The sequence below is a fragment of the Octodon degus genome, unplaced genomic scaffold (genome assembly GCF_000260255.1).
Source record: "Octodon degus isolate 3935 unplaced genomic scaffold, OctDeg1.0 scaffold00104, whole genome shotgun sequence".
In the NCBI taxonomy this organism is placed as follows: Eukaryota; Metazoa; Chordata; class Mammalia; order Rodentia; family Octodontidae; genus Octodon; species Octodon degus.
Genome location: NW_004524680.1, coordinates 773,745 through 787,696, shown reverse-complemented (window position 1 = coordinate 787,696; position 13,952 = coordinate 773,745). Strand labels below are relative to the sequence as shown.

Below are 13,952 nucleotides of genomic sequence, written 5' to 3'. Positions count from 1 at the left end.
GCAAACATGCTTCCTTCCATGAAGGTGAACATTCTTGTTTTCAGTAGGCTATAAATACCAGTTTGCCGACAATTTCTGGGCAGGCTATGTAAGCCCAGGTCAGAAATTATGATTTTGCGGTTCCAGGGAGACCTGAAAATCAGCATTAGGACCAGAGAAACCACCCTCAGCAGATTTGAGAAAGCTGCTTTAAGTGGAAGAGAGGTTCTCCAGAGAGGGTCTCTTTTTGTTTAAGTGATCACCACAACTTGCAGTTGTTAGGGGACACTGAGCCTATCACACACGCTGGGTATTTCAGAATAACCCAGCCCTAATGTGTAAGGACCAGCCCCATGGCGCCATGGCCTGAAGGAAGAAGCACACAGATCCAGGACAGCAGAGAATGCAGGGCACTGGGCGCTTCTTAACCGAAGCAGCAGGACCAGCTGGATTCCCGAGATTCGGGTCAGGAAGGGAGGTGTGTGTGTGGGTTAGGACACAAGTGACTTCATTATGGTTGGAATGTACCTAGTTTATCTTAAGCTAATAGGAAAGATTCCTGCACATGCCTGGAACCAGGTTCCGGTTGTAAAGCCCCACATGTCTTCCAAATGGCTTGGGAGTTTTGTAGTTTTCTGGGAAACTGCAGGAAAAACAATAAGGTTATCCTGGGTCATCCATGGTGATGACAGATCGAGATGCCTGCGCCCACGTCGGGCTGAATCCATATTCCAGTTGTACTGAGTCTGAGGGGGAAGATGGGAGGGTGTGTCCTGGTCTCACTAGGCCATGTGCCTCTTGTACCCATGGGAAACCTAATGCATCCTCCGCTGGCCAGCTGCTTCTGGACCGAGCCCATGTTGGCGTTCTTGGGGTGAAAAACTTTTTTTCTGTTTAGAGACCCACAATGATAGTAACAGTAATGACTAATGTTTACAAGTTGTGTGCCAGGCACTGTATTTTTTTTAATTTATTTTTATTTTATTATTGTTTTAATTTAGTTATTTTTTTGACATCAGTTATTTTTATTTTAAAGAAAAAAATAAAAACAATGGTACAAAATCTCAAAACAAGATTTTAGGAGAGTAACAATGGTTAGTACATTGTGTATTGTTACTGCCAAAGAAGGCACTGTATTGGAGGGAGAAGATTACCTCACGCAATCAGCCTGGTACCATAATGATGTATATGCTGCTGTTATCTAAAATTTTCTCAGCTGGGAATGCAGAAAAGAGGGCAGCTAGGTGGCTAAGCCAAAGGCCCACACGGCCGGCAGCTTGCAGCGCGGATGAGCAGTAAGGCCTCCAGCCCCTGCGCCCCCACATTATGGTTGCACAGTGCTGATCCTGGGACCTGAATTTACTAGCATCACACTCTAGCCCATACCACTGCCACTCCAGGTCATGACACCCGCCTGCCCTCAGGAAGGGGACAGGCAGCCGAGAGCAGACAGGTAGATACAGACCGAGGAAAGGAAGGCAGAAGGAAGGGGAATGACCGCCCCTGCTTGGTCCTCAGGTACTGGAACTCCTTGAGCAACCTGGTGGCGTCCCTGCTGAACTCCGTGCGCTCCATCGCCTCCCTGCTCCTGCTCCTCTTCCTCTTCATCATCATCTTCTCCCTGCTGGGGATGCAGCTCTTCGGAGGGAAGTTCAACTTTGATGAGATGCAGACCCGGAGGAGCACATTTGACAACTTCCCCCAGTCCCTCCTCACTGTGTTTCAGGTATGGACTCTTCTCTTCTGGGCTTCTCGCCGGGAGGGTGGTTCAGTGGTAAAGGTGGTGGGAGAGGAAGAAGGAGCCTTGAAAAGGGTGGGAAGTGTCACCCTCTCCTTGGGCCCAAGGCCAGCCTGGACCAGCCATGGAGGGCCCATGCCATGGGGAGTCTCAGCTCTGTCTGTAGGCTCCCTCTCCCTAAGGCCCTGTGGAACTCCTCTAGGGGGCAGCCATTGGGCAAAAATCTAAGTGACTAGTACTGCTTTCTTAGCTATGAAAGCATTAATCAAATTCTGTGTGAAAGCCCAAAGCAGAACAAGGTGGGGTTTAGGGGGTGTGTAGTGGGGCGCTGTCTTTCCCACCATGCTTGCCTTGAAAAAAGATCTAAATAGCCTACAAAGTGGATTACGTAGATATTTGGGGCTTTGACAAAGCAGAAGTAGCACTTAATTGCGTTTGAAAGTAGATGGATGTACAGAGGAAATTGAATGCTACATGGGTATTGCCAGGTTGTCGAGACAGCACCCGAACCACTGGGGTGTGGGCAAAACTGGGCGGCATATCTGTCCCCAGGAATGCACTCACAATCGAAAGGGGACTGATGGCTTCCCCTAAGGAAGGTTGGTCTACGTGCCCTGTGTCTGGACTGTAGGAGGCACTGTGCCCAGAAAGCTTCTTCAGTTGTCCAGCTAATACCTGCCAGTGGCCACGCACTTTGTCTAGGGTTCCTGGCCCATGTCCTGCAAACCTGGGAAGGAGGATCAGGGCCTAGGAGGAGGGAGAATAGTGGTGACGAGTTGGGGGCATTTGTGGTAACGTAGTGGGGCAGGGCAGGGGACTTTTGGGTTTGCTGTTGGTCTAACACTGTGTCCCTTATTGGTGGGAATGTGTCATTCAGATCCTGACCGGGGAGGACTGGAATTCGGTGATGTATGATGGGATCATGGCTTATGGCGGCCCCTCTTTTCCAGGGATGTTAGTCTGTATTTACTTCATCATCCTCTTCATCTGTGGAAATTGTATCCTTTGCTGCTCCCTCACCCCAATACCCCTACATTCAGCCTGCTGCACAAGGCCAAAATAAGTGTCCCTGGGGGCCTGGCCCCAGGGGACCCCTGGGCAAGCTGGGAAGGCTGTCCTGGGATGGAAATCTGGCCCAGCTTAGGAACCACTTTGGCTGTGGGTGGGCTGGGGTGGAAACTTACCACTTGGGCCATAGGTGAGGGTGTCCGTTCACATTCTCGAATCTTTTCAGGCGCAGCATTGCCTGATGGATGTTCTGTTAGTAATCTAGGTGAACGATGCCCCCTGGTGGTGAGGCATGCACAACCACTCATGTGGACTCTGAAGGGAGCCCAAGCTGAGGAGCCCAGCCAGGGGGCTTGGGACTGAAGCACTTGGAGGATGTGCAGTGAAGGGGACAAAGCCATCATCCTTGAAATGTCCTGCATCTCTCCTTGCATTTGGTCAGTGTCTCCCCCAGAAGCTATTCTCTGAGACGTCAGTCACAGAGAAAGACAGGCGGGTCAACAAGCTGACTTCAGAGATCCTTTTGGGTCTAGGCTTTGGGCAAGACCCCGGGAGGGTCTCAAGCTCACGTCCTCTCCTCTCCAGCCCACTAACTCCGTGAGAGTCGTGTTCATAGGCTGGGCCGTACGACCAAAACTCTGGCCCAAAGTTGTGGAATGAAATCCCAGCTTATGGTGGTTCCGAAAACAAACTGAATCCTACCAACAGGGCTTCCCATTTTCCTGGCTGGGTGTCCTCCAGCAAATTAAAGGCTGTCTACCTCAGTGTCTGGAAAGTGTCATTCTGTTTAAACATCCTGAATCCAAAGTCTAAAATGCTCCAAAATCTGAAACATTAGAGCAATGACGTAATACTGCAGGTGGAAAGTGCCACACCATGAATATTTGTTTGATGCATATATTTTTTAATATTGTAGAAAATAGTCTTCATACTACAATGTACATAGGAAACATAAATGAATTTTGTCCTTTATTTTATTTTATTTTGGTACCAGGAATCGAACTCAGGACCTCACACTTGTCAGGCAGGTGCCATGCCTCTGAGCTGAATCCCCAGCCCTGAGTTTTGTCTTTAGATTTGGGTCCCATTCCCAAGAGTTCTCATTGTATAAATATCTGAAAATAATGTGCTCTAAATTACTTCTGGTTCCAAGAATTTTGGATAAAGGATAAACAGCCTGTAACAGAATAGTAACTACTATTTAAGGGGTCATTGTGAGTTTTAGTAGAAAATGCATCCAAAGTTCCTATAAGGTTCCAGGGCCTCCCTGGGCAAGCCCTGCCTGGCCTGGGTTCCTCCTTCCCTGCATGAGAAATGGTGTGAATTTATGGGTGCCCAGGGGAGGGGTTGTACTTAACAAACTTCAAGACCCCTGTAGCTATACATTCTCCTTTCTGTAATTCTCTGACCCACTGTGTTTCTGGGGGTGGGGAGGTGGGACTAGGAGAAGCTGGTAAATGCCAGCCTCGGTGAGGAATTCCCAAGCGCTGCCCACTTCAGCCAGGCCCTGCAAGAGCCTTTGTCTGCGTGGCTCACATGGAGTTGCCGCCCCCTCAGTGCCCAGTTAGATGAACAGCTCTTAAGAGATTTCTGCATTCTGCTTAAGACAGTGCTGGGTATAATGTCAATTACAGGCAGTCATCTCAGTGGGGAAACCCATAATGAAATCCAGCAATTAAAGAGCACAGCAGAGCTCACTGCCTGCTCCAGACTGCAAGCCAGCCTGCTCTGTGGCACTGAGGAGCTTCAGGGTGGGCAGAGTAATGGGGAAGGAAGGGTAGGGGGAGCCCACTGCTGGCCCTGAACATCAGAGTCTTTGCTGGGGAATTCTACCCCTCCATGTCCTACACCTTCCCTGGCCCTTGTGCCCATCCAATACCCAAGGTCATTTTCTTTAAGAATGGACACAAACAGATATCCTACTGAATGTGTTCTTGGCCATTGCTGTGGACAACCTGGCTGATGCTGAGAGCCTCACTTCTGCCCAAAAGGAGGAAGAAGAAGAGAAAGAGAGAAAGAAGCTGGCCAGGTAACCCTCTAAGCTCACCTGGACCCAGTTCTGGAATGTTGTCCCCTCTCGTGGGGAAAGACTTGGTGCCAACCATCTCTCCTGAGAGGGTGTGGCTTAGGCCTTCCCACAGTAGCTGGAGCCTCTCTCTTGACACCCAGGCAGTGCTCATAAACAGGTGTGGTGAATGATCACTTCCACGAGGATGTTGCGCCTGTCTAGGAAGGTAGGAGAAGAGCTGAGTAGAGAAGCCGACAGGAGAGAAGGAAGACAAGCTCCAGAGGGGAAATGGAGCTCCAGCCTAAAAAAGGACACTCCTTCGGTGTCACGCACCTTCTCCAGCACTGGGAGTGCAAGGCAGGCCCTAAATCAAGTCCCCTTCATTGTCCAGCTGGGACTGTAACAGCTCACACCTCTGCTGGGTACTAGGCAGAAGCCTTCCAAGAACCAATCCAAAATGAGACCCAGAACCATTGTCATGTTCAAGGCCTGGGTTAGCTGAGGAACTGGAAGAGACCAGCCAAGTACCAGACAGCGGGGTGGCCCCAGCCAGGCACCTGGAGTTAAGCTGTGCATGCAGTGTGCCCAGGCAAAGCACAGTAGATGGAGACCCTAGAAATCCGCTCTCCCCCCGCTGCTACAGACTGAAGTAGTGCTCCTCTCCACTGTCCCCTTTCACTCCAGTAAACATCCATTTCTGGTTTTTCTCCTGCTGACCGGCCAGGACTGCCAGCCCAGAAAAGAAACAGGAAGTGGTGGAGAAGCCCGTGGTCGAGGTGACCAAGGAGGAGAAAATTGAGCTGAAGTCCATTACTGCTGACGGAGAGTCCCCACCCACCACCAAGGTGAGTAGCTGCCTCCTTCCAGGAGCTGTGGGACCGCCGCTGAGGAAAGAGGGCCGCACTTGGGCAGGCTCGTAACCCAGGGAAAAGAGACAGGACAGACAGTGAGACAGAGGCCATGGCCGTGGGGTGGGCAGACAGGGAAAGGGAGGGAAGGCAACTTGGCTGAGTCCCAGCCTCCTGCTGATGACTTCATGAGTGCGGACTGATGGGTACAGTTCTGAGCCCAGCTACTGAGTGTAAGGTGAGCTCCCCAAATGTATGGCCCGTGTCTGACTGTGTTCTGTTTCTTTCCTCGGCTGCCTAGATCAACATGGATGACCTCCAGCCCAATGAAAATGAGGACAAGAGTCCCTACCCCAACCCAGACGCTGCAGGTACCACTTGCCCTTGAGACGGGGAGGACGGGGGTAGAAGCCCAGGCCCAGGCCCTGCTGCCACGTGGAAATGCCTAGGCATGAGGGGCCTGTGAGCCCAGGTTCCCTGTGCAGTTACCTTGCGCTGCTGAATGCGCCATTTCTGCATCGAAGCCTCAGTCACCAGCAGGAGAAAGCTTTTCTTCTCATTTCCTCATGATACCTGGTTAAAGAAGATCACATTTAAACAGTGCTATTTTAAATTTTTTTTAGAGAATAAAAAATAGGACCAGTGAGATAGCTCAGCAGTCTGAAGTGCCTGCTTAGGCAAGCTTAGGCAATCACAGGGACCATGGTTCGATCCTCAGCACCGTGGATTGGTGGAACTGGAAGAGAACGGCCAAGTACCAGACAGCGGGGGTGGCCCCGCCAGGCACCTGGGGTTAAGCTGTGCATGCAGTGTGCCCAAGCAAAGCGCACTAGATGGAGACTAGGAATCTGCTCTCCCTCTCTGCTACAGATTGTAGCAGGACCATGTAGATGATTCTCAGCACCAGAAAGAAAGAATGAACGAACAGACAGACTAGTAAAATACGTGTTATATTTTATGTATTAGAAATGATTCAGGGGGCTGGGAAGATGGCTCAGTAAAATAAGCACTTCCCTGGGAAGCGCAAGGGTCTGAGTTCAATCCCCAGTTCCAATACATAAATATCACTATGAGTTTGAGCTATGTAGTAAGACCCTGTACCAAAGAAATAAATACATACATACACACATTTAATAAATTAAAAAAATGATACAGAATTTCCCTAAACAAAATGATAAGAATTCAACAATTCAACATTCTGTTATCTTGTGTTTGTATAAAGAATTAAAAACATCAGGCCCCAAAATTCAAAGGCCAATTCAAAAAATGGACATCTGAGTTAAATACACACCTCTCAGAGGAAGAGATACAAATAGCAAATAAGTACATGAAAAAATGTTCAACATCATTGGTCATTTAAGAAATGCAAATTAAAACAACACTGAGATTCCATCTCACCCCAGAAAGAATGGCTGTCATCAAGAAGTCAGCCAATAACAAATGCTGAAGAGGCTATGGGGAAAAAGGAACCCTTCTCCACTGTTGGTAGGAATGCAGACTTGTACAACCACTATGGAAAGCTGTGTGGAAATTCCTCATAAAACGAGGATTAGCTGAGCATGGTGGTATACTCCTGTAATTCCAGCACTTGGGAGGCTAGGGCAGGAGGATCATTGTGAGTTCGAAACCAGTCTGGGCTACAAAGTGAGCTCAAGGCCAGCTTGAACTGCATAGCAAAACCTTGTCTCAAAAAACCAAAAAAAAAAACTAGGATTAGAGGTCTCATTCAACCCAGCTGTTCCCCTCCTGGGTATTTTTCCATAAGAGCTAAAAACATCATACCAGAGTGATATATGTGCACCCATGTTTAAAGCAGTGCAGTTTGTGTGAAAGCTAAAGCTTGGGTACAACCCCAGTGACCATCAACCGAGGTGTGGATAAAAAAGGTGTATTTTTATACACTGGAGTACTACTTACAAAGAAAGATAAACTCGAGGCTTTCATAAGTAAATGGATACAACTAGATATCATATTCATAAGTGAAATAAATCAGACCCGCATGTGTAAACATCGTATTGTCTCCCTAACGTAAGAACCTGAAAGAGTAAATAATATCCAAAAGGTGCAATAGACACTGTAAAAGGGAAAGAAACTGCTCAAAGGGAAGGAACAATTGGGATGAGGAAAAGGAGAAAAGAATGAAAGAAGAGAAAAAAAAGAAAAAGAAAAAGAAAAAAAAATATATATATATATACATACATGGGATAGCTTGTATGTTTGTCCTGCTGATATCTACTGGTCTACTGAAAGAAAGTTCATGCTTACATTTTTTTGTTTTAATTTTTTAAAATTCTTTGCATTTATTTTTTAAATTATTAATGAAATGCAAAAATGTATGGGGCACCATGATGCATGTATACGGTGCGTGCTGATCCAATCAGGGCAACATTTCTGCCTCCTTAACCGTTTTCCTTACCTGGCATGTCACAGTCACACATTCCATACTTAGAGGCCTCAGTGTGATATTTCAGCACACATGCGCAGTGCGCGCGGAGCAAATCAAGGTCATTCACATTTACATCTCCTTATCACTACTTTGTGTTTGTAGCCATCAAACTCCTCCCTTCTTTTTCTTTATGAGGTATTTACTACGCTATGAATGGCGGTCCCTCCCTCACACACTGCCCTGTAGAACGGCAGAATTTAGTCCTTGTGACTGAGCTTTGGCACCTGCTTTCCGACCTCTCTCTATCCCCCCTTAGTGCTCTTTCAACACTGAATTCTCTGTGCATTTAAGGTTTTACCGTATCACATGTTGTAAGACCATTATTAACTAGTGCAGTCTACCAGCACAGAGATACTTTCTTGCGCGAATGTTTTTTGTTTGCAAGCAATTTGATTTGCAAACAGGAGTCTTTGGCAAAATTCTGCTTTTGTTTGCAAACTGCATCAGGTGACAAACACAGCCGTGGCTATCTTTCCCACACAAGCTCAAACAGAACCATCTTTCCCAAAATCACAGAACAAATTAAGTTCAAGCATCAAGGTACCACTGGATCGCATATGTTGCCGCGCTGTGCTTGCCCAATAATAATACACAGTCCCAAATCTATCTTGCCCTACTCAGGAGGCATTGCCAAACACGAGAACAGCTGCCACCACAGATGTCCTACTTGTTGCTCTACAGAAAGCTTTCAGGTCTCTTCTTATAAAGAGCTCTCTCCAGCCCGGGCTTCTTGCAGGCGTATCTGATGCATCCATTTCCAGGCAGGATCATCTCAGAGGTTTCAACATCAGAGTCCTCAGTCACTCCTCCCAGCTTACGTGACCCCCACTCCCTTTGGCATTGCCCCCTGTGAGCTCCTTGGCCTTATTCTCCTCCAATCTAGAGAGACAGACGCACCACCAGCTTCGAACTGGAAGTCAGTACACCCACCATAGGGCTGTGGCAATTCTGTATTTATTTATTTATTTTTTAATTATTTATTTTTATTTATTACATTTATTTATTGTGTGTGTGTGTGGCCAGCTCAGCCCACCAGGGGGCGGGGCTGGCATGTGGTGCTGGGGGATTGAACCCAGGTCCCTGTGCTTTGCTAAGCTTGTTCTAAGTAGGTGCTTTAGACCACTGAGCCATCTCACCAGCCCCATATTTATTTATTTATTTTGGTCATTCTGTTTTTAAAATGCTTGAGTATTTATGGCTGGAGTCTGAAATATCCAGAAGTTGATTTTAAAATATTCCAGCAACCCCAAGAATGGGGACAGGGGAAATAATGGGAACATGATGAGCGAAATGGAAATAGATGCTGAAGCCAAGCACAGGGAGGGTCGCTGTGGAAGGCTCCTGTTCTTGTGCATGCTTTCAAAGAGAAAGAAACTTACAGAACAAATTCCCCTGGGCCCTCAGAAGAGCGTGTCCCAAGCTGGCCTGGTGTCCAGAGCCCACAGGGGGCAGATCTGGATGTGGAGGTCTTTTCCCACATGACCCAGACGCAGTCAGGCCTGGAGCCGTGCCTTCACATGGTGGCAGGACAACACCTTCTGCATCTGTGACAATAGTCTCAACCTCTGTTGTCTTGAATAGAAACCTAGTTTTTCTCTTCTTTATTTCTCTAATTAAATCAAAGGGGAAATGTCAAGGATAGAAATCTAATGAACAAGGACATTGTCAGCATGCGAATTGTTATAGATGTATCTGTTGGCCCAGCGTATCACTGTCTAGTGGCTTTGAAGATTCCTGGAATGCTATGGTTTGAAACTGAGGAAGTGTTCCCACACTCTGCTGCAGTTCCTCTTTTTGGAACGTGTTTTGGTGCTCGGCTTTTTGAAGCTCACTCTTTGGCCTGATCATGGAGCTACCTTCTCTAACCTCTTACAGACTCTTGCCTTCATTTCTCTTGGTCCCAACCATGGCTTTACCTTTTTTGCTAGTCAGCTTTCCATTGCTGTGACAAAATACCTGAGCTACTCAACTTACAAGACAGAAATTCTTGGTTGGGCTCATAGTTTCAGGTGCTTTATCCTGTGGTCGGTTGGCATATTGCTTCAGACCTGTGTCAGGGCAGAAAGGCATGGCAGTAATGTGTGAAGCTGCTTGCTTCCTGGAAGCCAGGAAATGGAAGTGAAAAAGGCCCCTGTCCTTGTGTCCCCTTCCAGGGCACATCCCACTGCCTAAAGTTTCCAGTACTCCCCACAGCACCTCAGGCTGAGGACCAAGCCTTCACCGCATGAGCCTTTAGGAGACCTCCAGCTCCAACCACAGCACCATCACGGAGCCCATCCTGCCCTCGTCCCACCACTGTCCACACCCAGACTTCCAAGCCAGTCCCCAAGGACCCCATTTGTCCATGTTTCCATTTTCTACCAAGGAGGCCTTCGAGGGGGGCATGCTCCTAAAGCTGGTGGCTCCATATGCCCCCAACCTCTCAGAGGATAACTCAGCCTAACTTCCAGAAGTTCCTCCCCTCCCCCTACTCCCTCTCGTCCTCTTCAGGCAGACCCCAGGTCCTTAGAGCCCAGGGCACCCGAAGTTCCTAGACACCTCTACTGACCCCTCCACCCTGTCAGACTCTCCTTTCCATTGGTCCTGCTCTGGATAGCGAAGCCTAGTCCACCACCATCTCTCCACCATCAACCACAGCCCCTCCTGCTTTGGCAGCCCCTGGCAGCTGGCCATTGCTGCCCTCCGTCTACAGACACCTAGAAGAGAGCCTCTGCCGGGCCTCTAGGAGGGAGGGTCCTCCAGCTCATCCTCCCCCCGCCACCCCTCACTGGGCCTGCAGTGCTTGTTGGTCCTGCTGTGCCCATAGGCACGTGATGAGTGAAAGCCAGACTGGGGACACCCAGGGAAGGGCCTGTTTCTGAGGTGACCCTGGAGTGCTCCCCTCTCTGTCCAGTCTCAAAAGCCCACCAGCTGTCATCACCTTCAAGATTATCCTGCACCAATACCAGCTGAGTGTCCCTTATCCAAAATGCTGGGAAATGGAAGACTTTCATATTTTGAAGCTTCAGCATTTGGGAATAACTGCATATATTTTAGCTAGTGAGCATCTCTAATTCCAAACTCTAAAATCTAAAAAATGTTCCAAAACTCAAAATTTTCTGAGTATCACATGCTTAAAAGGAGTCAGATTTCAGAATATTTCCACTTTTCAGATTAGGAATGCTCAACCTATAGTAGAGAGAAACACCAGTTCACCCGGGAAGAAAAACATCGTGCCCGGTTGACAATTCTCCTAGCAATGTATCAATTTATTTGAATGAATGTTCCTAGCAGCCACCAAGGACTTAAAGTGAACACACACCTTTATTTTAAATTGAGACACCAGAAATCGTGTGGCACAGCACCAGATGTTGTGGGGAAGGTGCTGATTATTGAAAGGACCTGGGGACAAGAGCTGGTAGGGGCTTCATGGGGTGCTTCTAGGAGAAACATGATCTTGCCTGGGGTTTGAATGGGACAGCTAAAGAGGCTGAAGAAGTTCCATCAGAACCATCTGCTAGGGGCCAGGGAGATGGCTCAGTAGAATAAGCGCTTGAGCACCTGTTGTATGCCCCAGGACACAGCTGTGGTTAAGACAGGGGAGGGTCCTGCCCTCCAGGAAGCGAACAGAGGGACGGGGCTGCTGTGGCTGCAGGATTAGTGGGACACAGCATTTGGGCCACAGTCTACCTGGCTGAAATGAAGAGGATGTGGGCGTCCAGGGCGTGCTCAGAGATCCCGCGAATGCTCAGGCTCGGGGTACATTCTGCACATGGTGCCAACTGAATTCATGAATGGTGCGAACGTGGAAGACAGAGATGGAAGAAGGGACATGGCTACGGCTTTTCTCACTGAGGCATATGGAGAAGAAACGTGCAGGAACCGCTCCTCGGCCTTCTCTCCCCGGGCCTTGTGGCTCTGCCCCAGATGTGGGGCTCTGCCCACTGCGCTTTACCCTTCTCCTCCCTGGGCCTCGCTGGAAACGCCGTAGGCTCCAGAAGACAGGACACAGCTCTTTGTTCTCATCTTCGGACTCAGTGCCTTGTTCACTAATAATGACTTTATTTCTAGTTGTCTGTGAGCAAAACAGCAGAGGTGACAAGAATACCGAACATGAGAGAGGAGGGCGGCGGCAAAGGGCTCCAGGGTCTGAAGCTGGGACATTTAGCGTTGCGGTGCTTTCCCTATTCCTTAATGTCACTGAGGACAAACCCAGAGCCCGTCGCATGCTTGGCAAGGCCCTGCCACTGGGTCACTCCTCGCCCCTCCTGCTACCTTTGAGCATCCTACCTGCCACTGAGAAAAGCAGCAGCCGCTTGACGGCGCTGCGTTGCCCTGCTTCCCACACCTCCCCAAGCCCCAAGAACAAAAAGAGCAGATGCACACCAGAAGGCGCTGCCCTGGCTCCTGGAGGAGGCAGGAGGCTCAGTTGCCAGCCACCAGAACGAGCTTTCTGATACCGTTCCCTACTCTGCCAGCCTCCCTCCTTCCCCCTCCTGCCCCATGGGTGTCACCTGCTGTCAGATTTCTGCCCCTGCATGGACTTGAGTTTGTCCTTCAGGAGTTGCTTTCTCTTGAGCATGGAGTGTCAGATAGAGCAGCTGACAGACCTGTCCCCAGGAGTGGACATGGACGCTGAATGTCATGCACAGTGAGGGCGCTGGCATACAGAGAAGCACAGATGATGGTTCCTCAAGAGCTAGAATAGCACAAAGCTAGTAAGCATGGTTTCTGTAGACACACACGCAGTTCAAATAAGTACAAAATGATCTGTTATCGAATTACCACAACAAAATATTGGCTTCCTTAGGGCAAAACTGAAAAGAACACTAACAGCTGGGTAGACACGCAAGCTCTTTCCCTGTTAAGTTTCACTCTTAAATACTGTATCATGATTTAGGCCAACCCTGGCTTTAATAACTCTACATTCCAGAGAAATGTTTCTTTCATCAAGGTCTGAGTATCTTAAAGCTTCAAGTTTTGGCCTACACACAATTTTTCATCTCTTGTGTCTCTAATTCACCTTGCTGGCCAGTTGTCATGACCCTAGAGAAAGAGTCTGATGTCTGTTTATATTCAGCTGGCCGTTGGTCCCTAAGCACACTTGCTTGACAGAGAGCCACTTTCTGTGCCAGTCACTTTTCTGTATGTACCACCTGGCTGTGGTGGGTGCTTTGAGTTGTTGGTTTGGTTTGGTTCGGCTCGGTTTGGTGGTGCAAGGGCTGAACCAGGACCTTGTACGTACTAGGCAAGCACTGTGCCCCGAGCCACACCCAGGCTCCCGTTCATTTTAACCAGAAGGAAGGAAAGCACACAAGGCATCCTGAGGCCCTGGAGTGTGCTACCTATAATTCTTCTTTCTCAGGCAGATTAATCTCTACATGACCTTTCTCTTTTGCCATGTCCCCTTCCCTATGAACATTCAGAATTCATCCTCATCAGACCCAAGGGCTTCTATGTGCCAAGCACACAGCTCCTTCCTCCAGAGTTTGCAGCACACAGAGAGACAAGGCAGACACATTTAAAATCAGGCATCTGAGGCCCTGTGAGCTCAGTGCCCCTGGAAAGGGGAGAGACCGCAAGTGCTGCTGGGAATCATAGGAAGGTTGTCCCCTAGAGTCCAGGTGTTCCAAAGAGCCAAGTGATGGGTTCTGTCTATTTTGGGGTTCTCCTGAGCTGGGCAGGGGAGATGAAGAGCAAAGTACAGAGTACGCTCTCTGTTTCAAGGGCTGCCATAGCAAATAACCACCCACTGGAAAGAGAGGCTTAAAACAAGAGGGTACATTTTCTTGCAGTTCAAGAGGTTTACGGTCTTGAGTCAAGGTGTAGCAGGGGTGCACCTGCGGAAGGCTCCACAGAAGAAGCTTGCTTGTCTCCCACCCTTCCCACAGTTGCCCGGATTTGTGGACACATCACTCCCGTCTCTGCCTCTTTCTTCCGTGGCCT

At 48.7% G+C, this 13,952-nt stretch overlaps 1 protein-coding gene across 37 annotated transcripts in view; it reads left to right on the top strand.

Annotated features, from left to right (window-relative positions):
- Positions 1 to 13,952, top strand: part of Cacna1c (calcium voltage-gated channel subunit alpha1 C) — a 752,474-nt gene that overhangs the window by 629,651 nt on the left and 108,871 nt on the right. For all 37 annotated transcript variants that reach the window (XM_023723811.1, XM_023723805.1, XM_023723803.1 and 34 more), the window contains 5 exons: positions 1,498 to 1,705; positions 2,595 to 2,715; positions 4,640 to 4,754; positions 5,458 to 5,578; positions 5,883 to 5,952. In XM_023723811.1, coding sequence (XP_023579579.1) covers positions 1,498 to 1,705; positions 2,595 to 2,715; positions 4,640 to 4,754; positions 5,458 to 5,578; positions 5,883 to 5,952 — 635 coding nt within the window. The remainder of the gene's footprint in view (positions 1 to 1,497; positions 1,706 to 2,594; positions 2,716 to 4,639; positions 4,755 to 5,457; positions 5,579 to 5,882; positions 5,953 to 13,952) is intronic.